This window comes from Botrytis byssoidea (assembly GCF_014898295.1).
Source record: "Botrytis byssoidea strain MUCL 94 chromosome Unknown BBYS_015, whole genome shotgun sequence".
Taxonomy (NCBI): Eukaryota; Fungi; Ascomycota; class Leotiomycetes; order Helotiales; family Sclerotiniaceae; genus Botrytis; species Botrytis byssoidea.
In genome coordinates this window covers 78,784-105,251 of record NW_024065856.1, presented here as the reverse complement: position 1 = coordinate 105,251, position 26,468 = coordinate 78,784, and the positions used below count along the sequence as shown (strand labels likewise).

General features: G+C 42.7%; 5 protein-coding genes across 5 annotated transcripts; 3 read left to right on the top strand and 2 right to left on the bottom strand.

Annotated features, from left to right (window-relative positions):
* Positions 1-32: 32 nt before the first annotated feature.
* On the top strand, positions 33-752 carry EAE97_007521 (uncharacterized protein; the record flags this gene model as incomplete). The annotated part of the gene is made up of 1 exon (XM_038878036.1): positions 33-752. The coding sequence occupies one exon, from the start codon at positions 33-35 to the stop codon at positions 750-752; it is 720 nt and encodes a 239-aa protein (XP_038730874.1).
* Positions 753-3,155: 2,403 nt separating this feature from the next.
* On the bottom strand, positions 3,156-5,291 carry EAE97_007520 (uncharacterized protein; the record flags this gene model as incomplete). The annotated part of the gene is made up of 2 exons (XM_038878035.1): positions 3,156-3,424; positions 3,476-5,291. 2 exons carry the CDS (start codon positions 5,289-5,291, stop codon positions 3,156-3,158), a joined length of 2,085 nt encoding a protein of 694 aa, XP_038730873.1.
* Positions 5,292-9,694: 4,403 nt separating this feature from the next.
* Positions 9,695-15,464, top strand: EAE97_007519 (uncharacterized protein). The gene is made up of 4 exons (XM_038878034.1): positions 9,695-9,928; positions 10,152-10,820; positions 11,099-14,334; positions 14,387-15,464. The coding sequence occupies exons 3-4, from the start codon at positions 11,103-11,105 to the stop codon at positions 14,809-14,811; spliced, it is 3,657 nt and encodes a 1,218-aa protein (XP_038730872.1). The 5' UTR covers positions 9,695-9,928; positions 10,152-10,820; positions 11,099-11,102; the 3' UTR covers positions 14,812-15,464.
* A 1,545-nt stretch (positions 15,465-17,009) lies between these two features.
* Positions 17,010-18,739, bottom strand: EAE97_007518 (uncharacterized protein; the record flags this gene model as incomplete). Its single annotated transcript, XM_038878033.1, has 2 exons — positions 17,010-17,345; positions 17,518-18,739. 2 exons carry the CDS (start codon positions 18,737-18,739, stop codon positions 17,278-17,280), a joined length of 1,290 nt encoding a protein of 429 aa, XP_038730871.1. The 3' UTR covers positions 17,010-17,277.
* A 3,860-nt stretch (positions 18,740-22,599) lies between these two features.
* Positions 22,600-25,034, top strand: EAE97_007517 (uncharacterized protein; the record flags this gene model as incomplete). The annotated part of the gene is made up of 2 exons (XM_038878032.1): positions 22,600-22,780; positions 22,861-25,034. The coding sequence occupies 2 exons, from the start codon at positions 22,600-22,602 to the stop codon at positions 25,032-25,034; spliced, it is 2,355 nt and encodes a 784-aa protein (XP_038730870.1).
* Between the last annotated feature and the right edge of the window lie 1,434 nt (positions 25,035-26,468).

Genomic DNA, 26,468 nt, shown 5'->3' with positions numbered 1-26,468 from the left:
TGCTCATTGCGTTCCGATGATTAAGTGGTTTGATGGCTGCATCTACCACACTCAACGATGGAACAATCGGTGACATGTTTCCTCCCGAGCAGCGCGGAGGCGCTATATCACTTATCAGTCTTTGTCCACTACTAGGTATCATCACTGAACTAATCATCGGAGGATATCTCACCGCCGCAGCGGGATGGCGCTGGACATTCTGGATCATCACGATAGCAACCGGCGTGGTTCAGATAGGATTTTTATTCCTGAGAGAAACATACGCGGTAACGATTTTCCAAAAAAAGACGAAGCGGTTAAGAAGAGAAACAGGAAACATGGCACTCCGATCTAAATACGCGAAAAATCTTTCTAAAGGCGACGTCTTCCGAACGGCAGCTTTGAGACTGGTAAAGATGCTTCTCTTCTCTCCGATTATTCTGATCGTGTCTCTGTATTCGACAGTTATCTATGGATGGCTCTATCTAGTAATGACAACCTTAATCGAGATATTCGAGTCCCACTTCAACGTATCACAAGGACCCGTCGGACTCACCTTTATCGGGACAGGAATCGGCATGTTCATTGGAGCCATCAGCTGCACCCTCCTCCTCGACGAATGGGCGATCCGAGAGGCAGCTGGAGGAGAGATACAGCCCGAATACAGACTACCCGTTATGGTTCTTGGCGGAATAATTCTCCCCATCGGATTCGTCATCTACGGATGGACAGCCGAAAAACACGTTCAATACATCGTCCCGATTGCGGGTTGATACTTACGACTCTTCCTGGCGTCACATATATTGTGGACGCATATACACAGCACGCAGCGTCTGCGATGGTAGCTATGATAGTATTACGAAATGTGGCGGGTACAGTGCTTCCTCTAGCCGGGCCGCCCCTATATGGCAAACTTGGGCTCGGATGGGGCAATTATGTTTTGGGCTTTATCGCACCAGTCTTTGTGCCCATACCATTATTGCTGGTCAAGTTTGGAGAGAGAATCAGAACGAGTAAGAGATTTGAAGTGAACATGTAGACAATAGATTAAGAACGTGGCCAGACGGGAGAGAGTTTGAAGATTGGGTTTTTGTTGTAGATAAATATTTTTAGTGATTCCTAGCAATGTTTCTCCGTATACAACGGCATACTATTTCGTGCTCATATAAACCCGCTCATTTGCTCACTCATTCTCTAGACTTTCTATTCAAAAAATACATCCATCCATCCATCTTATCGATCAATCAATCAATCAATCAATCAATCAAACTTTCTCTTATCTCATCTCGTCTCATCTCACAACATCATCTCATCACATCTCATCTCATCATCAAAGCCCCATTCTAGATTTTCATTCTCATTTTTCCAAACAATTCATCAAACCACACCCATCAAACCATAATCCCCATCCCCATCTCCCTCTCCCTCTCCCTCTCCCTCTCCCTCTCCCTCTCCCTCTCCCTCTCCCTCTCCCTCTCCCTCTCCCTCTCCCTCTCCAGATCAAATTAATCATTTCCCAAAGAAAGCGATCAACACAAAGCACACACACACATATCACTAACAAACACATCTCCTCTCCCACTCCTCTCCCACACATCTCCTCTCCCACACCTCTCCTCCTCTCTCAAGCATTCCCCCATTCCAATAAAACTACCCACCCACCCATCCACCTATTGCGCCCTCAAGTACCCGTAGTCCTGTATTTGTGAAGAAATCACTCGAATCCCAATTCCATCAATAAACACCTCCAAATATCTACCTACCTACCTACCTACCTACCTATATATAATATAATATACCTCCTATTCAACATATCCCTATTCTCCCAGGTAGGTATCACCATCTCCATCTTCATCTCCAGCAATGATACACAATCTCGCCTCGTGTTGCATATTCTAATCTACAATTTAATCTACAATTTAATCTACAGAGTTATTATACAAATAAATAGATTAAAAAAGAGGAGAGTTAATAGATAATAATTAATATTCATCCATCTATTCTTGAATATCCATCCTCGAATATCCATCCTCGACTAGATATTCATTTTTATTCCATTCCAAAGACCAAAAAAAAAAAAAAAGATAAAATTAGGAAGAAGAAAAAAAGAAAAAAAAAGGAGTAGAAAGAAAGAAGGCCCAGGTATTTAGATGAATCGATTCAATACCCATCTACATCAATAATTAATCCGCTACGCTACGTATCTAGGTATTATCTATACATCACACAGGCGACTAGCCAATGCCAACACCCCTAACCCAAACTCAAACTCAAACGCACTCAACACTTCTACACCTCTTCATCTTCTCGTAAAGACAAATAATCAAAAAACATACCTATATATATGTAGAAACTTCGACATCCACTCATCATTCAACCTCCCCACACACATACATATCAATCATTAATCCATGAAATCCATAGATCATATAACGTCATTATATTGAGTGGCAACAAAACGATCACTACCTAGGTACCTATCTTTTCCCCATCTACTCATTTCCCCATCTGCTCCTCCTTCAACAAATTCAATCATTTCCTGAGTAGGTACTCAATCCATCACTACCTATCTCATCCCATTTCAAATCTCGCCCCCAACTCACTCACTCGGCTAAGCCCCTGGTGAAAAAAGTCACCTCCTATAATTCTCTCCTTCGTACATGTGTCATTTAGCCGAATCCCGCTCCCTGAAATCTCCCTTCCCACTCCCAAAAGAACCATGCTTAACCCCGCCCTAGACTATGCTCCATCTTCCCCGTTCAAATACAAACATCATCAATGCTATATAAAGAAATCCGCACACAAAGATATTTCTTTTCCCTCGAAACATGATAAAATAAAAAGATAAAACCAAAAGACGCCATTCATTATGTAGAGTAATGAAACGCCACGCCTCGCATGCAACGTATCAAACGCGAAAAAAAGCAAGGCATTTTGCCCAATGCATTCAAATCTTATCCTGCGAGATCTATATCACGCCTTTCTATATCGACAGCTATGCCCACAGCCAACAGTCTATCTCTGCTAATACAGTCCGGACCACATTGTACGCGCTAGTTTCCAGATTCTGCTTTTTTAAATGTTCCAACCGATAATTATTAGACATCAGAACTGATTGGCGTGGCTGCAAAGCTTTTTGCGTTCCCTCTCCAAAGTCGGGGCTTTCGTACCGCTCTTCACATTATCACACACTCCTTCTCATCTTTCCCCGGTTTATCGACTGCCGAAGCACTTTTCTTAATCTTGGCCGCATTTCTGGGTGGGGCAACTTCCATGGGTGTACCTCCCGACGCTGCTGCTCGGATTTTGGCAAGTCGGTGCTTCGCGCGCTCATCGCCAGATTCGGCAGCTTTCACATACCAAACATTAGCTTCCAGCGGATCGCGTCGGCAACCAATACCCATCTCCGTGAAATATCCTATAGCATACTCTGCCTTGAGAAGACCTATAATATGATTAGTTTGAGATTGATGAATGAACATTATAAAACACATACCCATATCAGCAGCTCTTCGTGCCCACTCGTATGCCTCATTCTCATCTTTTTCGAGTACTGGTTCCGCACCAATCAGATACCAAGCACACAACGCCATCATAGCTTCGGGATTACCAGCCTCCGCAGCTCCATTATAGAAATGCACACTTAGAGCAGGATCTCGAGGACACGAGAGCTTTCCATGTTCATATGCCTGGCCTAGTTTAAAAGAAGCGTCGGCGTTTCCTAACTCTGCAGCTTGGGTAAAAAGCTCAGCCGCATAAGCTTCATCTTTGAAAAGATCTTCTCCGTAGCCATTCTCGTACAATACTCCAAGATGATACGGCGCAGAATTGTACTGAGCATCAGCCGATTCAGTGGCTCGTTTCAGCCATTTAAGGCCCTCCTTATATCGATCAAAGCCGAGATCACCAGAGAGACAAGCTCGACCAAGACGAGTCATTGCACCAGGATGGTTTTTAGCTGCCGCTACTCGATAGAATTGCACTGCCTTTGCAGCATCAGCTCTACAGCCCCACCCAAATTCATAACACAACGCAGCTCGGTAGCCAGACTCAGCATGGCCGTGCTTGCTTGCTGAAACGAATAATGAAAAAGCTGTGTGGTGATCTGGTTTTCCTTTATTGAATAGCCCAGAGGAAAAGCCGTCAGCCAAATAATATTGTGCGAATGGATACCCTCGGTCGGCCAGCTTTTGTAGAATGCTCTTGGCTTCGCGCAGGAGGTTTTGTGGAGTGGCAGGTTCACTCTCTATATAAGGGCTATTGCGACCAGGTTTCGGGCTAGCTTTTCGTGGAGTGTCTTCTTCCAGGTTTAAACCAGCCTCTTGAGCTGCCTGTATTAAAAATATAGCAAAAGAATATTGTATCTCCGAGCTACTCGATTTCTTGGCATTTTGCCGATACATTTCCAATGTCTTCTGTGCACTCAATAGTGACGCATTTGATCCCACAACTGTCCTTAGCTGTGAATTATCTAGTGAAATTGGACCCGGTGCATGTTGTCTCGTGTAGGGCATGTTAGCAAGGTCGATATACGACATTGGCCTATCATGAGACCTCCCCGAATTAGCGGATCCCGTACGCCAAGTTGGTGAGTTGGGGCCATTGCCAGGTGAACGAGTTCTCCCACCCAAGTCAGAATACGCAGATAATGGTCTCTGACTCGAATTATTAGAAGAATGTCGGGCATATGAACTAGGGGTTAAATGGCGATTAGTCGAAGCTCCCGCTTCCATGAAGTCGGTTGAACCTGTGCCAATGGGCATAGAAGCTCGATGGTTTGGAGTTGTTGTAGCCTGATGGTAATATTGCAATTGAGGCACTGGCTGCTCATGTGCATCAGCTTCATTTTCATCGATTCGTTCGGGAATTCCATTTCCAAATCGGCTTGGGTAGGCTGCCGAGGTCTCTGATGAAGGTCTTGAAGCTGACGATGATTCCCCAGACATCCTTAGGTCTGACTGCTGAGGAGGATCTATAACAGTTGTGGGCGGCGGCGGCGGTGTTCGGTATGGCATTTCAGTAGTCACAGGTAGAAACAATTCTGACTGCTGAAAACTCTCATTTTCATGAGTTTTACGTGATTCCTCTTCGTTCCCGATCTGCGACTGACGAGACTGTCGTTGGATATTGAGTTTAGTGGGAGTCATTGGTGATCCTTGGATTCTTCCAGCGGGAGGTGACGGTGGTACTGACTTTCGTCCAGTATTATTTTCTTTCGAATTTTCACCGTCAAAATATCCTGCCGGTGATCCTTTGGTGGAAGCTTTGCTGAAGCCTTCTGGACCAGGGGGGGTTGCAACTTGGGCTGGCATGGTCAAGTTCCGTATTGCTCGACCTTTGACCCGCTGTTCGACTCTTCTCCACCCAAACTCCACTGGACGAGGTTAGGTGATTCTTTCTGATATATCTGCGTACTTTCCGGATATCAAGAAGTTGCGCTGCAATAGTAAGATCAGTCGGTACCGAGGTAGGAGGGGAAAGATGCGATATATGGCGAGCGAGAGTTTATTCTATGCCGGTATTTCTCAGGTACTTGTGTAATCGTAAATGTTGGAGATGCAAGGCAAACGAGTGTGGTAGATCGAGGGCTTTTTTTTTTTTAAGAAAAAAAAAGGAAGGGGTTTGGTCTAAGTAAAAGGTGAATCAGTATTGAGTAAGATGGTATCCTCGATCTCCATAGGGAGATTATTTGAATGTACAATGTAAGCTCTTACCGGTACTACTTGCACAAAGCTGTCTGATGAAATGATGAAATTTTTTGTAATTTCCCTTCAGAGTCCAGAGGCAAAGTGATGTGATTTGAACACAAAGAAGAATGAATGTATCCGTGGCGGTAACCTTATTATTCTTGTTGGTTTCGGAGCATCAAAGGGCAAGTGAATAATATTTTAGGATTACACCCCTGTCGCAACCCTAGGAATTATTTATGCCCCCCGCGAGTACGATGTATGAAGGTAGTATTTGGTGGGTTGACATACGAAGTACAGACAGAGGTGCGGCTGATACTCTAGATGGATATCCTTCACACACGAAGTGGTTTTTCTTGTTGACAAAGTGTACAATGGAATTTGGGATCTGGAATCTGGAATCTGGAATCTGGAATTGGCCCTCCGTTTCCGATGGTCGGCTCGGCTTTGGTTGACTATGACTGATATGACTGGATTGAGTTTCGCGTGATGAGGGAGAGGAATGAAGATGCAATATGCAGGAATGCTGTTGTCGCACGCACGTCAGAATGAGAAACTCTTTCTCAACAGACTCGACCCTTCTTTCTCGGCCTCGGGAATGCTCAGTAGCCGTCAGTACGGACGGAGCATTGTACGATTTAAGTATCAGGTATGCGATGACGCTTGCGGTACCACTATTATTGTAATTACGGTACTTGCTTGATTGCTTGACATTCGAATTCTTCTAATAATCTCCAATCTTCAATGTCCATCTCCATAAAAGAGAGATTGATAATTATGATGTGATAAATGTGATAATTACTATTGACACAGTCACTGATGTCCCCGCTTTGCATATCAATCGACTTAATAATTTGATTGAGTTTGTCTCCGTGCTCTATAAAGTTTGCACTTATTAGCTACGGTAGTATTACTTAGATAGGTAGGGCGGGAGGGTCCTAAAACTTTCAAAGCGCACTTAGCTCTCCCCAGCTACCCTATCTAGGTCTTACGTTGCTTGAGCCCATCTGATGCGATTTGAACTTACAACTTACAACTTCCTATGTACAGCAAGTAGACTAGCAGTCAAGTCAAGTCAAGTCAAGTCAAGTCAAGTCAAGTCAATCACTCGAAATCTCCACTTTCCTCCAAATACATCGTAGTTGCCTAGGAGTTATTGTTCCCTACCTGGTCCCTTACGATGGGTGGATGTCTTTCTCCTCCGTATGGATAATTGGAAAAAGAAAGAAAAGGAAGAAAAAAGTAACAGAGGCGGTTAAGCGTCAAAAAAGGAGTTGAGCTGCGGGGAAAAGACCTTCCTTCCAATCCCATTCCAGCACAGAGTACATGAAGAGTCGACCAGATCCTAGCTCCCTCGTCAAGAGATGCATAGTGTCGTTGGTTCGCTGTGAAACCTTTCCTACTAGGTCCCCAAGATGTCGGTTTGGAAGATCCGGGGTTTCTTGTGTATTCCGACGAGTTACGTTACCAGTGATCAGTTACCACTTTTCTGACAGATGTCAATCACTTGCTACCGTATGTAGGTAGACTCGTCGGCAGGTAGGTAGGTAGGTAGGTACGTGTGTGTGTGTGTGTGTGTGTGTTCATGTTATGTGTGATGTTATACAGCAGTGCATTACGCTCATTAAATAGTTAATCAATTCGTGGACATTGGATACGTTTTATATTCTGTGATGCTACCGTAAGTAAATTGTCATATCATACATGATTCTTGGGATATCAAATCAAAATCACAATATATCACATTCTATCTGTTACATCAGTCGAGATTGATAAACCAAGATGATAAATTGGCTCATCAAACCAATCCAGGTACATCGTCCCTCTGTTCCAATTTTTCTCAACATCTTCCAAGTCACCTGAAGTTCACGTATCAATCAAAAAAAAAGTGGAAAATCATGCAGAGAACGCGCAATATGTTATGGGTGTTGATGCAAGAAAATGCTATCCCATTACGAGTATTATCTTATTCATTGTCCGTTGATCAGAAAGAAAGGTGGGGAGGGAATATTGTATGTATTATTGTCTGACACTTCACCTGTTTATGGATTGGAATACCTTTCCCGCTACGAGTGACATTTTGCTGTCTTAGACTTCCTCGGTCAGTCCACGACTACTCATGCGGAATGTATATATATGTGTGTTGGCCAAAAATGTGAGATTTATCATCGGAAAGAAAGAAAGTAAGTAAGTTTAGATAGCCTCATTGCTACTAGGCATAGTGTCCTTTTCCCCCTCATGCCGTATTCTTGGTATCGGTATCGAGAGCCTCAAAAAGGACATTTCAATATCACATTGGCCAATAATTGATTACTTCTTCCCTCTACACATTTTAGCTTACGGTACCTGAATTGGATCCAAATCTCCATACCAAGTCTCAAGCGCTGAGATCAGCCATGAGAATTTTTACATCGAGGCTGAGTTACGAAGTCGACTTACCTAGTCGAGGGATGTCAGGTCCATACGGGCGGGCGTGGTGGAAAATAGGGTATAGCTTGGTTCTGGGGGAAACGAGTACGAGCAGAGCAGAGCAGGACACACACCTAATGGAAGTGTCGTGGTAGTCATTGTCGTCGTGGTAGTCATACCGACTGTTAGTAGAGGAACTATTTACGATAGTCAAGTTGAGGTCTTCAATAATCATACACCGTAGATAGATAGGTAGGGTTCAGTTCGTGATTGAGCTAAATAAGAACTTTGTAAGACACGAGTGGTATCAATCACCCCACCCACAGACTCATCAATGTCTTCGTAGTCGCAGTCGCAGGATGCTATGACAGCCATCTTTCGAACGTGCTGTCTTCAACAGGAATGGTTGGACAATGGATGATGCCATGGAGACTAAACCCCAAGAAACTCGATCGGAGTAATAATTTGATATTTTTTGATATTTTTTGATATTTTTTTCTTTTAAAAAAAATTGACTTTGTGTCAAGCGGATGTGGCGATCATTGATTGTACTTAACAGACATGGTTCATGTTGTTGATGCGGAGAATCCCTCCCCTCCTTAATATTCTTAATCAAGGCACGCAAGGGTCTACTCCATAGAAGAAGTAGGTACCAATTACCTAGTGCCCCTTATTGAAGGTTAAGATCAGCTGATGACTTGATATGGCATGGGGATTGTGAAGAAAAAGAGGAATTGATGAAGAAGTTGAAGTTTGTCGTTTCATTTTTTCTTTCTTTTCAAATCCCACTTCTAAAGCGATTAGGCTGGTATTCAATAATAAGTGCATCGTAACGCCAGACCCAAGCTAAAAATATAAAAAAAGATGGTAGTATTCTTGGTGGCATATTATCGGTTGGCGCTGCTCTTCTCGTATTTCCCCCTGTCTTGACACTTTTTTATGTTCGCAAGGTGGAGTGGAATGTGTCGATTCGGTCCAAATTCCACAAGCATCAGATCTGTTGGATATCTCGTGATGAAACTCGCATTATCGGTGTTATCGGTGGTATCACTGTTTTAGTGTTATAGCTTATAGCTCCCATGATGATCCATAATACATGGGAGAGTCAAGGCTTTCAAGGATGTTGAACAACCCGACACAACATATTGCATATAGCTATCGTATGCATTGCATTGCTTTGCGCAATGGAAATGGAGGTGGAAGTGGAAGTGGAAGTGGAAATGGCGCCAGGAAAGGTTGTGTCAACAGTATGAAACGACTAAAGCGAATCTGTCGTGATTGATTATGTACAAGGACCGGAATGATGATGATGATTGACACCGATCTACCGGTGCGGAACGGTGAGAAGTCTACAAGATGAGGAACCTTCCTGAGCCTTCCCAGAGTGCATTCATTGATTGCATTTCTGGCTTTGCTACCTAGGTAGGTAGGTAGGTAGGTAGGTAATGATAGGATGGGATGTGAAGTGTAAGAGTGTGAAGTGCAAGAGTGCTTACAAACGATATCTGTTAGCATTCCATTAGTATTCCATTAGTATTCCACTTAGCAATCGACTAATCCGTAGGTGCATATCTATCTATTTAGGTACCTGCCTAGGTACATTGAGATTCAAGGTACCAAATCCATCAATCCATCAATCCATCAATCCATCAATCCATCAATCCATCAATCAATCCCCTTAGCAACTTCCCTTGCGACCAAGGTTAGGTAGGCTCGTAGGCACTTACTAAACCATGGATATTTTTAGGAATTTCCCTTCCCTTCCCTTCCAAACTCAATCAACAAACCAATCATTCTTCTCCAAATTCGAATGTTGGGCCCATCTCAAGTTCCTCCGTACACTTATATCCCCGGTGAGCATACCATTCATATATTATTCATTATCCCTGATAGGCCGTCATGACAATATTGGTGGTGCATTCCAAAGCCGTTCTCTTGATTTGCCTTTCGTTAGGGTTAGCAAATAACAATACCGGTACAAGACCATTCAGTAACGTGAATGTGAATATCTCGGTAGCCGTGTACCCATCATTTGTCCACCTTCTCTCTAACCACGAACTAATCATGAACTTCAAGTGCAAGACTTCGTTCGACCTTTCATAATCCCATGGTGAAGATTTGAGGAGAAATCATTCGTTTTTGTGACTCCATCATCTTCCAAACCCACCTCCAATATATTCATTCGGTTCTATTATCATTATCATATGGAACTTTTGACAATTGGAAAAGGTTATCATTCGTTTATTAAACCGCAAGGCGAGATCGTTCGTATTGTCATATCATACCATTATTTACTCCGAGGTTTCCACTGGCAAACCACAAAATAAGCTCCTGCCAAAAATACCTTCCTAGCTACAGAATACACTGGCTCAGTCAAAATAAACTTCCGCTTCTCCCCTTTGCGCCATCGAGATTTCTTGACTTTTCGATATCTTGGAATAATTCAGACCCCAGGTCTTACATATCACGAGAGAGAGAGAGAGAGAGAGAATACAAACATACATCTATTGTACATGTTTTATTCACTCAATTAAATCACTCCATCTGCCCACCTACCTACCTACCTACATTCGTTATTTTCAAGGAATATTAATCATTCAGTACATGGACTTCTGTAACGCCGCCACCTCCTCTTGAATTTGGTCGACCAAGGAACCAACCCACAACACTCAACAGGGGTAATAAAACAATCCCTCTACTCCGTGCAAACAGAATAACTTTGTCCACTGTTTGACCGCCATCAATGTACGTTTCCCCATATTCTTCATTATTCTAAACTTATACTTGCCCCTCATAATCGCTTTTGTTGCAAAGCTTGGAAGAAGAAGAAGAAGAAGAAGAAGAAGAAGAAGAAGAGTCTAGGTGTTGAATAGCTAATTTCTCCCGGGGAATTTGATTACCACTGCCTCATTCCTTCTAACCGCTCTTGCCTGCGACGGAGACGCCCAAGTGATTGGAGTTGGAATATTCTTCTGAATCTTTCATTTATTCTTTAGTAATAACTGACAATTCTGCTGAATTAGAATCATGTCTCCTCCTAGGCGACCTGATCATAGTGAATCACATAGATCTCACCACTATCGAAATAATTCGCGGCGCGCACAAGTTCAAGATGAAGAAACCGTCTACTATACTCTCCCCCCAGCTTCGCCTACACATGAAAGTCGACCTTCGAAATCTTCCTTTGCGGATACAGCATCATCTCCAATGACTCCAACCATGTCTCGCGAACCAATCTCACCATCGCGAAATTCGACACCTGCGACTGCGATGTCGAGGAAGCGCAGTCTGATTCGCCCAGAACGTAATAGAATAGATGAAAACCATCCTAACTACCACTATCGCCAACATGCCGCCAATATGGATACCCAACCTTCAACGACTGGCAACGATCCCATAATGGAGGACATCGAGGCAGATGCTGCGAATACAGAGACTTCGGGGCTTCGATCATCGGGGGAAGCGGATTCAGATATTGCGCCACCCGCAAGACGAACCACACGCGGTCATGGAGCTGGACCAGAAGACCTCGCCTCGAACGAAAAGGCTGGACTTGCTTCAAAGTCTCGAGGGGGAAATAAACTGAAGAGGGAGAGAGTGCCAAAAATGTCCAAGGAGGAGAAGGAAAGGCAAAAGGCCCTCGACACTGTTAAACCGCCTAGTCTTTGGAATGTTTATTGCGCCATTGTAACCTTCTGGTGTCCAGGTTTTGTTCTCAAGTGTTTCGGCTTTCGTTCTAAAGCACAACAAAGAGCTTGGAGGGAAAAGATGGGATTGATCAGCATTATTCTCTCCATCATGGCATTTGTGGGATTCTTGACATTTGGATTTACCGCAACAGTGTGTGGGACGGGCTCAGGTCTACGATTACAAGTCAACCATGTGGATTCCGGATATATGATCTTCCACGGGAACGCGTATGATCTTTCAAAATCAGAGCATCCCGCTGCAACAGGCATCACAAATGGGGCAAACGTTCTGTATGATTTACCCCAGAAGTATGGGGGTATGGACGGAAGTTTCTTGTTCCAGAATGTCAATGGCAAATGCAAAGGCTTAATCACTTTAGCGGATGGATCGGACGTTCCAACCAATTCTGATAAAGATCTTGCATGGTACTTCCCTTGCCATGCATTCAATCAAGACGGTTCAAGCTCTCCAAATGAGACAGTGGGTGCCTATTTTGGGTACGCGTGCCATTTGCAGGCAGATGCTCGCTCGTCGTTCTACGGACTCAATAGTGCTGGAGCTGTCTATTTCACCTGGGATGACATCAAGAATTCCTCCAGGAACCTTATTGTTTACTCTGGCAATGTTCTTGATCTAGACCTACTAAAATGGTTCAACACCACCCAGGTTTCCGTTCCATCCAGGTTTACCACCCTTGCTGATAAGACTTCCGCTGCCAACGCCGCTGTACGCGGTAGGGATGTTACACACGCCTTCCAATCTTCAGAGGACAAGAAGATTGCTCAATGTTTTGAGCAAATCATTAAAGTTGGAAGTGTTGATACCGAAACTGTTGGATGTATCGCTTCCAAAGTAGTCCTTTACGTCTCTTTGGCGTTCATTCTTGCCATTGTTCTGGTCAAGTTCGTCTTAGCTTTGATATTCCAATGGTTCATTGCCTCGAAATACGCCGCATCGAAGACTTCGCAATCATCTGACCCCAAGAAGCGTCAGCAACAAATCGAGGAATGGTCCGATGATATCTACCGGGCTCCACCAAGATTGGCTGGTGATATTGGTAGCTCCGCTGCGGGATCTGGATCCGATAAGACAAGCAAACGAACTAGTGTGTTTTTGCCAACGACATCTCGTTTCTCGAATCCTTATGCCGCTGCTGATCGATCATCTCGCATTGGACGCCCTCAACCTACAACCATGGCAAGTCAAGCCTCAACAGCTCAGCTGATTCCCCCCAATCCTATGTTCCGAAATCAAAACAGTAGCCGAAACAGCCTTTTGCGAACTGATAATTCAAATGATCTCGATGGGTCCGGTCCTACCAGCTTCATTCACGATCTAGTGGTTCCTCAACCACCAAAAGAATGGGAACCATACGGATTCCCTCTGGCTCATGCAATTCTTCTCGTGACTGCCTATTCTGAAGGTGAACTTGGTATTCGTACGACCCTCGACTCTATCGCTACGACTGATTACCCCAATAGTCATAAAACTATTCTGGTTATTTGTGATGGTATTATCAAAGGTGAAGGCGAACCAAAGTCAACACCAGAAGTTGTTCTTGGCATGATGAAAGATTTTGTCACTCCTGTTGAAGAAGTTCCTGCATTCTCTTACGTAGCGGTCGAAAGAGGATCGAAGAGACATAACATGGCCAAAGTGTACGCTGGATTCTACGATTACGGTGCTGATTCCACTATCAACGTAAATAGACAACTCCGAGTTCCAATGGTCTGTATTGTGAAGTGTGGTACTCCGGACGAAGCTACACACCGCAAACCTGGAAACAGAGGCAAGCGCGACAGTCAAATTATCTTGATGTCTTTCTTGCAGAAAGTCATGTTTGATGAACGTATGACTGAACTCGAGTTTGAGATCTTTAATGGATTCTATCAAATCAGCGGCATCTTCCCGGATATGTATGAGGTTGTTCTTATGGTTGACGCAGATACAAAGGTTTTCCCAGACAGTTTGACACACATGGTATCGGCAATGGTTAAAGATCCTGAAATTATGGGACTTTGCGGAGAGACAAAGATTGCGAACAAACGTGCCAGTTTCACAACCGCGATACAAGTTTTCGAATACTTTATTTCTCATCACTCGGTCAAATCTTTCGAATCGATTTTCGGTGGTGTTACTTGTCTTCCTGGTTGTTTCTCCATGTATAGAATCAAGGCTCCAAAGGGCGGTAACTATTGGGTTCCCATCTTGGCCAACCCTGATGTCGTCGAACATTACTCCGATAACGTAGTAGACACGCTACACAAGAAGAACTTGCTACTTTTGGGAGAGGATCGATACCTCTCAACACTCATGCTTCGAACATTCCCCAAGCGTAAACAAGTATTTGTCCCACAAGCTGTTTGCAAAACTCAAGTACCAGACTCTCTTTGGGTTCTCATGTCACAGAGACGTAGATGGATCAACAGTACCGTTCACAATCTGATGGAATTGGTTCTGGTTAGAGATCTTTGTGGTACTTTCTGCTTCAGTATGCAGTTTGTCGTCTTTATCGATCTCGTCAGTACTTTGGTTCTTCCAGCCGCTATTGCGTTTACAATCTACGTCGGTAAGTAAATCATGATTCATGAAATTGTGATATTTTACTAATTGTTTTCTAGTAATCATTTCGATTATTCGTCGCCCTGTCCAAGTCATTCCGCTCGTACTTTTAGGATTGATCCTTGGTCTACCAGCAGTTTTGATTGTTATAACAGCTCATCGTTGGGTTTATGTTCTTTGGATGATGATTTATCTTGTCTCATTGCCAATTTGGAATTTCTTACTTCCAGCATACGCCTTTTGGAAATTTGATGATTTCTCCTGGGGAGATACTCGTAAGACAGCTGGTGAAAAGACTAAGAAGGCGGGTATTGAATACGAGGGAGAATTCGATAGTTCAAAGATTACTATGAAGCGATGGAAGGAGTTTGAGAGAGAAAGAATCTTGAGGAGTAACCCAAGTTGGGTTAATTCCAATACTTCGTTGAATAAGGAGAATCATCGATGGCAGCAACATCAATATGACGATTACGCGGATAGTTGAGGAGGTGGCTGAGATAGCGTTATTCTGATGGAAGTGATTGAATGAGATTGATTAGAATTTGCTCGTTGTTTATTATTGAGCGTACATAATGCATCGCGTGGTTGGAAAGTGGGAAGGAAAAGTTCCCAGATTTGTTTAGGGCTGCGGCGGTAGTATAGTCAGTCAGTCTCCCTTCTTGAAAAAGATGGCGTAATGTTATATGTTTTTTTTGTAATCGTAGTCTTGACCTACCTACCTTTGGTGGTTTGTTTAATGCTTCTTTTCTCTCCATTTTTTTGTTGATTGATTGATTGAGGATGTGGGTGGGTGTGGGTGTGGATTATACACGGCTTTATGAGTTTATGAGCTGGGAGGTGGGATTTATTTAGCGTTTGTTATTGAATTGAGAGGATTGATTGTGTGTAGTGTGTGTGTCCATGTGTAGTGTGTGTGTGTGTGTGTGTGTGTGTGTGTATGAAAGATCAATTTAAGAAAAGAAGGAGGGAGAGGGGGAGAGGGCAGTAGGTAAGTGGATCTTGGGTTATTTTAGATATTTAGGGTTGGTGGTGTTGATTTTAGTGTTGTTGTTGGTCGTTGAGTTTGTTGAGTTTGTTGAGTTTGTTGTTGTTGTTGTTGATGTGTATTAGGAGGTAGGAGGTAGGTATGTAGATAAATGAGTTTCTGAAGGATGGAGGGTGAAATGAATAGTGAAATGGATAGTGAAACTGGAATTGAATTTTAGAAGGGAAAATAACGAAGAAGAGGAGAGGAGAGGAGAGGAGAGGAGAGGAGAGGAGAGGAGAGGAGAGGAGAGGAGAGGAGAGGAGAGGAGAGGCAAGGGAACAAGTAACAATGGAAAGAATATTTTATATAGTAAATACAAGTAGTATTTGAAATATAGAAATAACAGTTATTATATTATCAAGAGTGATTTATTCGGTATTTGTTGATTATATCGTGTTGAGTTGAGCTTGATAGGTTGTAGAGTATAGTAGAGTATCTAGATAATAAAGATGATGAGTACAAGATTAATAGGTAATTAAATATAGATGATTAAAGTAATAGATGATCACATGATAGAGAAGTGGGAAATGGGAAGGGGAAGCAAATATGGATAGTGTATGTATTTGTTGGTATCAGTAGAGTAGAGTAGAAGTATTGAGAGATATTGTTAAGAGATGGTGCTTGTGGAAGGTTGTGGAAGGGTTTGGATATATGGAGTAGTTGGGATGCGAGTTTTGGGCTGGTGGAGAGGAATTAAAATGGGGAGGGGATGTATAGGGAGGATGATGGGAGATGGGAGATTGGAGATTTATTCCATTTTATGTTGTTTTTGGGTCAGTCTGTGTTGGGATACGGAAGGACGTAGCACCCACGTATTCGTAGGTCCTAAATGTCTGTATTGTATTCTATCTAAAGAGCTAGCTATGTACAGAAAGTAGTAGGCCTTGTATAGGCACTACTGAAAGAGCTAGTCTCTTTCGCTTTCGCCTAAAGCTCAATACAGTGGCCATTGAATTGAAGTCATTCACCTACGTTCATACAGTCTGGATTAAAATGAGGGTTGTGTTTTTATTCCCGTCTTTTTGTCTTTGTCTTTGTGTTTTTATGTTTACGTTTTGATGAGTTAAGAGATGAAGAATAAGAACGAGAATAATGGGGGTTGGAGAAGATTGAGAAGGTGGAGATGATGGGAATTATCTAGATAGATGATAACAGTAATTGTATTCGTATTTGTATTGGTGGTGGTAGTAATAATAGGTATCTAGATAGAGTGGAGCTACCTAGGTGAGAAGTTCTATGGGATGGGATGGGATGGGATGGGACAGGACAGGACAGGATAGGATGAGAGTAAGTAATATATATATATAGGTTGGTAGGTATATACTAGGTAGATATCATATAGAGTGGAGAGTAAAAAAAAGAGGAGGAAGAAGAACAACTTTGAAGAAAAGATTCGACGATTTGGATAAGTAAAGAGTACATAGACTCTAAAATGAATTTGGAAGAGGGCATATATAAATATTTAGAAGAGTGAGTGAGTAATTATTTCAATTATACTGTAGAATGGAGATGAAGGTTATAAGAGTACAAGAATCTTAAAATATGTAGATATATAATGTATACAAGTATCTAGATACCACAGTATAATATAAAGGTGCGGAGAAAGAGATAAATATTTTCATATATAATTCATCTGTCTGTATACACGACAGCTCCACAAACCCCCAAAAAATATTAGACTATAATATAATGCAATGTAAAGTAAAGTAGTACAAAACTCCCAGTCCAAATCCTCCACCCAATAAACCTTAAAACTCCCATCCCATCCGAACTCGCGGATTGTATCTTTAAAACTTTTCATCAACATCTCTTCGAGTCGCTGATTATCTATACTTCTTAGGTATCCATGCTCCCTATCAATAACACCAAAAAAATCAATCTCACCCTACCCTACCCCCAATTATAACCGCAAAAACAACATCACTATCCCATTCTATCTCTCTGTGGTGGACTGGGTGTATAGGTCGTTACACTTCCTCGATAAACATACGCTTTTCGCCCGAAAAAACAAAAACAATTAGCAACTTTGTATCTCAAAAATCAAATTGGGATTCAAAAACCATCCAAAAAAGAAACCAGAACAAAAAAAAACAAATCATCTATCCTCCCTATCTTTCCATCCCTCTTGTTTCATCAAATTATCTTCAAGAAGTTGATACGTACGTTGACCCTTCTGTAATCCAGCTAATCCACTCCTCTCCATCATATCCGTGAATGTAGTGTTGTGACTTCCTCCTCTTTGTCCTTCTACTCCAAATGTTGGTGGTAAACCGAGATGATTCACACTTTGATTCTGGTTCTGTTGTTCTCTTACTTGTCGAAAAGAACTCGCGGTATCGGCATCTGTAAATATATTTATATCTTCATAACTCGGCTCGCGTTGTAAAGGAGGAGTAATGGGTCGATTTGATACGTTTGTTTGTTTTTTTCTTTGTATATTGAGTGGGATTGGTAATGCTGGAGGTGGACTATTTTGATAAGCTATGCCAGGACTATTGGACATTCCTGTAGCGGTGGATTTTCGAAATAAGGATTGAACACGTGTAATGGTTTTATTTCTTCGGGGAGTACCATCTGCGGATGTAGAAGGAGTTTGAGGCATCTTGCGGAGGAAATCGGTACGTACGTCGCTAGTGGGAACAGGGTCGGAGATATTTCCGAAGGAGGAACCGCTTTTGCGTTGAGAATGTTTACGGCGACCGAGACAGCATACAGTGAGAAGAGCAAGAATGGCTCCTATGGCGATACCTGGAAATAAACCTATGAGAATTGCAACAACAGGGTATTTGTCGCATGTTTCTGGGATGATAGTTATAGGTGTGCCGGTTGAGGATGAAGTCGAAGTAGACGATGGGTTAGTGAACGAGGGATTTCCCGAAGTAGCGGTTGCTTGTGTACCTGAGCTCGTGGCTACAGGTGATGTTCCACTGCCCGCGGCAAAACTCTGTTGTTGACCTGGAACGGAATCCGCTTGATCGGCGTTCATCTGACAGTTTCCATTTACGCAAGTATAACCAAATGGACAGCAATTACTTCCACATTTTTCCAAAGTTGCTGTCAGAGCTGTAGTTTTGAGTGTATTTTCAGGATGTGAAGTGATATTTTGTTGAGTGATGTCGCAAGTAATAGGTTGAATAGTACTACAATCACTTCCACTAGGACAACACAATAAGGTGGTGTTTTGTGCTAACGCTATACAAGTCGACGTAGAGGGGCAACAAAAGTCTGATGGTAACCCAGTATTTGCACATTGTACATAGCCCGCTTGAGGACATGTTGCCCGTTCGAAGATAGTGTTTGCTTGCGCGAAATTTAAGCTTAAAAGAGAAACAATAATCAACAGCGATTGTTTGCTGATTCGATTTTGCCTCATAGCTGCAACCATGTGTAATAACACTTTTCTCACCGAAAATGTACCAAATCGTGATGTAGACACTTGAAGCAGCGGACGTTGTGTTAGAATGGTAAAGTCTAAACGTATCAATAGTATGAATGAGTGTTAGAAGTAGGAACAAATGATACAAGAAGTATTAATGTAAAGGATGTAGAGTCCAGAAAGAGTATATCACGGGAAGAAACCCGGGAGGATTGGTAAATATAAGAGAGTAACAAAGAAAGATAAAATTAGAATTGCGAGATTTTTTTCCCCGCGCGAAATAATGAACAATGAAAGTCGAGAGATTCAGAAAAAAATGGAGTGGAAGTTTTTGAGTATGAAGAGAAACAAACTAAACTTCCTTTGTTCACTACCTGATCAAGCATTTGACTTGACTTTCATCATATAGCGTTTCTGTAAGAGACTTCTACTTCAGAAACACATGGTTTTAGAGGAATCAAAGGTCATCACCCATACATTCTTCAATGATGACCCATAACCATGTCTAGATGGTCATTCATGCGTCGACCGTGTACCTTCGAATAGGATATTCAGAAATGCGATCCATAACAAGCTACACATGGGAGTACTGGCTCTCACGACAGCGGTTCGAGATGATAAAAATGGTTCATTGGTATTGAAGTTAGAGTTTGAAGAAATTTCAGATAATGATTCAATAGCCAATTAGATAGTGTAGTGTCTTCGTCGTGAAGTAATTGGAGATGGACAGGTTATCAAGCGCTGAGAAGGAAGATTTGTTGTTGAACCTTTGGCGCGAATGACTGGTGAATATTGATTTGTGCAAGTTGATTGGGTAAGAAGAGCAGAAAAGGTATTTGACGCGCTGGTTTGAGTTTTGTCCTTTTTGATTGGTCAAAAGGTTTTAGGTGGTGAAACTTAGGTAAGCCTAGGTAGATAGAAAGGACTGGCGGTCTAGACTTGTGGGAACGTGGGAACGAACTTTAAAAAAACAGATGAGAGTCACGAGACCATTATTCCATTTTCCTCTTCGTTTTGCTGATGAAGAGGTAGATAATGAGTACATGAGGTGACGAAGAGGCATACTTCATATACTGTTGATGATTGTTAATTACCTAGTATTTATTTTATGGTAAAGTACTACATCATCATGACGATATCAGAGCAATTTGGGTCCATTCGGGGTCCTTGAAGTATATTTCTTCATGAAGCTTTCTCTTGACAGATCTTGCAAGAGTATACTTATACTGGCCGTCAGTAGGTATTCAATGACTGTGCTGATTGTGAGTGCCTAGGTACGAATACCGATATAATGGTGACAGTATCATAGCGGTTTGTTGAATATTCCTCGCTCTGCTTCTTCGATTCTTCTTCCTGTCTCCTCCTTCTTCGACTCTCTCCTCATTCAATGCTCGTTTTGCTTCCACGATCAGTCGAGAATCAAATTGTACAACCTTATATATGTTAGAGCAATCTATTTCTATTTCTATTTTTATGGTTAACCTCTGAAGCAAGTTAAGGTTCAGTCAGATGGAAATGTTTCTCTTTAATTTTGAAAAACACGAATGCCAAGTCTACCGAGGTCGTGGCTTTCCCTTCCCAAGCGTTTGGCCGTTGAATCCGGTAGCTCTCCAAGATGATCTATGAGATGAAGCTGAATCGTATGCCGATAATTACCAGTACGGACGACGTCGGAGTATTGTACAAGCACAGGGCAGATAGGCAACTCAACTTACCCATGGCGGTCTTTTAGATTCCTTTCAATTTTTGCAACTATTTAAAAAAAGAAAGTGGGCGTGCAAGACATCTATCTACATCTATGGAAAGTTTGTCAGAGCAAGTTTGGTACCGTGCTCTTCCTACCCAGTCCCGGTTTCTATCATTGAAAAAGGGATTGAGTTCGGGATCGAATTGTAATATTTCTCTCTCGACTCGAGTTCTCGTGCCATGCGATGGTCATGATCTTCTGTCTGATCTTCTGTTGTTTCCCATTCGAGTAAACATTAATCAAAGGAAATGAGATGATCTTCTATTATGCTTATTGCTAGGATTGAGCTTCATGCCAAGCTTGATAGATAGAGTGATTGATTGGAGGTTTCTACTAGTCTACTCCTTACCAACGTTTAGTCAGGAACCGATGAACGGACGGTCAGTCTGTACGAAATTTGTGGGTTTTGTGGATATGCATGATGTGAGGGGTGGTTTGTGAATGGGACTAAGAGAGGTACGAGGTGGTAAAGGAGGGTAGGACCCCTGTTTCCTTGTGTTTGAAGAGAACGGAGAGAACGGAGAGAACGGCAAGACAACGGAAAGACTGCGTGGTTTTGATTGAACCTGCGCATGTTGCCGAAGTGATACGGGAGAAGACGAAAGGGGCAAAAAGAGAGATGAGATGAGATGAAATTGTGACATGAACTATGTATCGGTTAGTAGGTTGGTGAGAAGGTATGAAGGTATGAAGGTATATTTCAGAAGTGTATAGTACTAGAGATACCCAAGTATACCTAGAGTGTATATAAAATAAGTATACACGATGATGAGAATGACAGCAGGTAGAGAGACCGAGAAAAGTCAATAGCTATGAATAATTCATAATCCGGGGAAGTTGTGACTGGGAATCAACATGAGCTTACCTAGCCTTCTAACCCCCTAGCTAATATAGTAATAACGTGAAGTCTATAATAAACATTCCAATCAATCGGCCACTATGAGATATTATACTTCTTAATAAATGTATATTATACCTCACAATCCATTTTATACTTCAATAACGATATTATCCTCTTCATCATTTCTCTAATGATTTCTTGCATAAGGTTGTTATCCGTCATCATCCATCCGAATCAGGCTAAACCTTAATTGGGTGTGGCTTAGCATCTCTTTTCACTTCCAAGTAATGAAACTTTAAATTTTGATCGCTTTCCAACATTTCCCCTATCATCCATGATTCCACTCATCCCATCCACTCCCCGTATGTTAAAATATTCTCATCGGTGAAAAATCGAAAAATCCTTGACGCACATCCACACTCCACCCATCATCTATTTGGTCTATTTGGCCTGTTCGTACTACAGTCCACAAAAAATGAGAGATCTCAATGGGGACAATACGACTTTGGGAAATTGCATGAAGGGATGGTTGGATGGATGAATGGATGAATGTCCTGGAATTGTTCAAATTGGTCAATGCAATTGTCACATTGGGAATGCACATTATGAAGAGAAGAGGGGATGTCGCTTTGCTGGAAGTGAGAGAGGGAGAGAGATACAAGAAAAGTGTACTGAGTAGGTCGTCGGTATGTATGTACGATGGTGATATGTGATGACGGAAACAATTGGATACGGGAAGTGAAATTGAATACCGGTAACGTATGATACTCTTCCTACTTTTTCATTTCCTTCGTATTATCTCTCCTCCAATCAATCAAAATATCTTGGCTTCTACTGTGTTGTCTCTTGGTACACAAAATTTAAACATTCATCGCTTGTTTGTCAATTGGGAGAAACACCCAAAGAGCTTAGTCTGACCATCAATCACTTCCCATCCCAACTTCGGGGGATCCTACCCATGTTCAGAAGTCTTGGAACTTATCCCGTCCTGCGGCCTTTGGGTTTAGCTTGCCGTCTGATTATCTCTCCACGTTTTTATTTATCTCTTCTATCCTCCCTCTTCTCTTTCATTCCTCACTCCTCTTATCGACGTTGTTGTTGTGAATACCTTCATTTTGTCAATCTTCACGTTCTCTTCATCGCCGAACAAATATCTCTACCGCTTCACTCTTTCAGCGGGCATTCTTTACGAGCAACCTTGCGAATATATCGATCGTGTGAGAGGATATCATCCAATCAAAATTCGATTCTTAATATACAATATAATCTACCATATACAAGATGAAGGCCGGAGTTCTTGCAGTCGCGGCTGCAATTGCAGGTGGTGTTAATGCTAGAGACCTCGGAAGAAGACATGGTCATCAAGAATTCCATGAGAGAGGATTGTTAGCTACCCCAGCATCATCGTCGGAGTCATGTGGTTGTACAACTGTTTGGTCTACCGTCACTGGTGAACCTCAATGTATGTGACATGTTATATATATATATACTCATATTCATGAAGTATGTTATTTTTGAACATTGACTGACGTGAAATTTTAGTATACTTCCCACCAGCTCCAACCGCTGCTTCTGTTGCTTCTAGCTCAGCCGCACCACCAGCACCATCAACATCTGCTGATGCGTGCTCCGATAAGTGCAATACTCAGTATAACACTTGTAGAAGTGCTCCAGATGCAAACCGATCCACTTGTGCTTCCAACTATGCATCATGCCTTGGATATTCTCCGTTTGATAGCAATGGATCACTTGTCGCCCCAACTGCGTGTTCCTCAGTAGCATCGACACCAGCAGCTTCTGCTCCAGGCTCATCGGCACCAGCACCATCAACATCTGCTGATGCGTGCTCCGATAAGTGCAACACTCAGTACAACACCTGTAGAAGTGCTCCAGATGCAAACCGATCCACTTGTGCTTCCAACTATGCATCATGCCTCGGATATTCTCCATTTGATAGCAACGGATCACTTATCGCCCCAACGGCCTGCTCCTCGTCAGCAACATCATCGGCAACATCTGCTCAAGGCGTTTCATCTGTACCAGCAGCTTCTGTCCCAGGCTCATCGGCACCAGCACCATCTGCCCCAGCACCATCTGCCCCAGCACCATCTGCCCCAGCACCATCTGCTCCAGCAGCTTCTGCTCCAGGCTCATCAGCTCCAGCCACTTCCAAGGGAGTATCAACAGCTCCTACTGCCCCAGCTTCAACTGCCCCAGCCGTTGTCCCTACTCCTTTGGCAACCACGTGCCCAACTCCAGGTGTCTACACCATTCCAGCCACCACTGTGACTTTGACTGAGTCCACCACTGTCTGTGGTGCTACATCAACTGGTCTTCCATCTGCAGGAACTTACACCGTTGGAGGTGTTACCACTGTCGTGACCACCGCCACAACAGTTGTATGCCCATACGCTGCTGTCTCAACTTCAGAAGGTGTTGTTACAAGCACCATCTTGACAACCACCTATGTATGCCCATCCGCAGGAACATATACCATCAATCCATTAACTACCACCGTTACCGAGCCCGCTGTTTGGGTTTACCCAACTCCTGCTTCCTATGCTCCAGGAACCTACACACAACCTGAAGTTGTTACCACAATCACCGAAACTAATGTGGTTGTTTTCTGCCCTTACTCTTCATCATACTCCACAATTGTTGATGCCACATTACCAGCTGGTACACCTGCCCAAGCTACTTCTGCTCCAGCCCCAGTTACGACTTCTGTCGTAGTACCAGTTGCAACACCAAGCTCTAGCTCAGTCTATGTTGCTCCTTCTTCAAGCGCTGCATCCGTTGCTCCATCATCAAGCGCTGTATCCGTTGTCCCATCATCTTCCGCAGTTTCATCTTCCGTAGTTGCATCTTCCGTTGCATCTCCATCTGCCTCCTCCACTTCCGCCTCTTCCGGAAACGGAGGTAGTGTAGGAAGCACTGGAAAGCAATGGGCTATGACTTACTCCCCATACCAAGATTCTGGATCTTGCAAGACTGCTGCCGAAGTTTCCGTTGATGTAGCACTCATTGCCTCTAAGGGATTCACAGCCATCCGTATCTACAGCACCGATTGCTCCGGACTCGAGAACGTCGGTAACGCTGCTAAGCTTGCTGGTATCAAAATGATCGTTGGTATCTTCATTAGCGAGACCGGATGTTCTGGAGCAGCCGATCAAGTCACTGAACTTATTGCATGGGGACAATGGTCTCTCGTTGAGCTTATCGTTGTCGGTAACGAAGCCGTCTTTGGTGGTCACACTACCGCTTCTGAACTCGCCGCATTCATCAGCTCCTCCCGATCGTCCTTCGCAAGTGCTGGATACACTGGTCAAATTACCACCACCGAGCCCCTCAACATCTGGCAAGAAAACACTAGTGTCCTCTGTTCCGCCGTCGACATCACTGGTGCTAACCTTCACCCATTCTTCAACGCTGAAGTCACTGCCGAAAATGCTGGTAAATTCGCTCTTTCTCAACTCGAGCTTGCCGATGCTATCTGCCCTGGTCTTACTGCCATTAACCTCGAGTGTGGATGGCCTTCCGCCGGTACCTGTAATGGAGCTGCTTGCCCGGGTGTAGAAGAGCAAAAGACTGCCGTCTCTAGTATCATTGAGTCGTGTGGTGGACGTGCCGCCATCTTCTCCTACACCAACGATCTCTGGAAACAACCAGGTGGATTTGGCTGTGAGCAAAGTTGGGGTTCCATCCATCTTTTCTAGATGATATGCTCAAAGAGGGATCGGAATATATATACATGACAAGATATTAATTTATATGATATATTTCCTTTGTTTTTTGGCATCACATTACAGAAGTATGGTATGGCCATGGCATCCAACTTTTACGAATGGAACGGGGATAAATTAAAATACTTGAAGGATTGGGGCATTTTTCTATGTTTGTTTTTGGATATTGGATATTTAGCATTTTGGCTTGGGAGAAGCGGTTGGAGTAGAGGTTGAGAACTGGGCATTGCATTTTTGCATAAGCTTTTAGGCAGATTATATTACTATACTATACTTACATTAATTATTCACACGTGGATATGGCGAATGCGAAACTCAAATTCAGATTTGGACTTTGCACCTTTTTTCCCCCCATTGATTGATCGACTCTGTGTTTTTGCATTTGTGTTCGATGTGTGATGATTTCTTGGTTGTTGATGCACTTGGGGTAACTCCCCCTTGGCACGTAAGAGTGTCAGTCTGATAGATCGAGAAGACCCTCAACCTCGACCTTGACTTTGAACAGAAATACATATTCAAAGACACTTTTCTGTCAAGTTGCGTGTGATGCAGAATGTCTCAAAACATATTTGCAATCGAAATCTAGATCGATACAAAACGCCATGGCTTTTTCTATATGGTATCTATATTTATGTTTATTTATCTATATGTTCAAATATCTGTATATCTATCCCTTCCCTTCCCATATCAAATCGAATCTTTTGAAGTATCTGGTAGGCTGGAACTCATCACATCTAAGTTTCCATCTCTACATAGGTAGTCTCATCGTTAACCTCATCTTCATCCTCCACAAATCCAAAGATACCCACCTACCTACCTACGTAGTAAACATACAAGTAGCGCGCAGATGAAGCGAGGCAAAGCAGAGCAAAGCGAATGAAAAAGGACAAAAAGGAGTTGATTTGTCGATTTGTTAATTTGTCATATCTCACAAATGGAAAATTGATAGCGCTGCTACTGGTGATGATATCTTCTATGTTGAAGAATCAGAGGGGTGGAGTTGAAATATGAATGGAGATATATTGATTGGATATGTATATTAGAATGAAATGAATCACTCATCTACGCTATTTTTCGGGAGCAATTTCCATCACTGTTTCCATTTCCATTTCCATTTTCACTTTCACATTCATACTCAAACTCATACTTGAAAATCCAAACGATACGGTAACACGATGTAATAAAATGTAATGCAATAAAATATGATGAAATGAGATAAAAAAAATAGAATAAACAGAAGAACAAGTCCAAGACGAGGACTCAAGTATCGACATCTTTTATTTCCCACTTCTTACCTTGGCATGTATTTTATGTGATTTGAGAGAGATAGAATCTTCTACCCGATAGAATCCCTGGTTTAAGAAGCAATTATGATCTATTATCACTAGAATTTTCGACCCGATGACT

Coding starts and splice junctions, on each gene's coding strand:
- EAE97_007519 (XM_038878034.1), top strand. CDS start 11,103: ATGTCTCCTCCTAGGCGACCTGATCATAGTGAATCACATAGATCTCAC. Junction 14,335..14,386: donor TGCGTTTACAATCTACGTCG/GTAAGTAAATCA, acceptor ATTGTTTTCTAG/TAATCATTTCGATTATTCGT.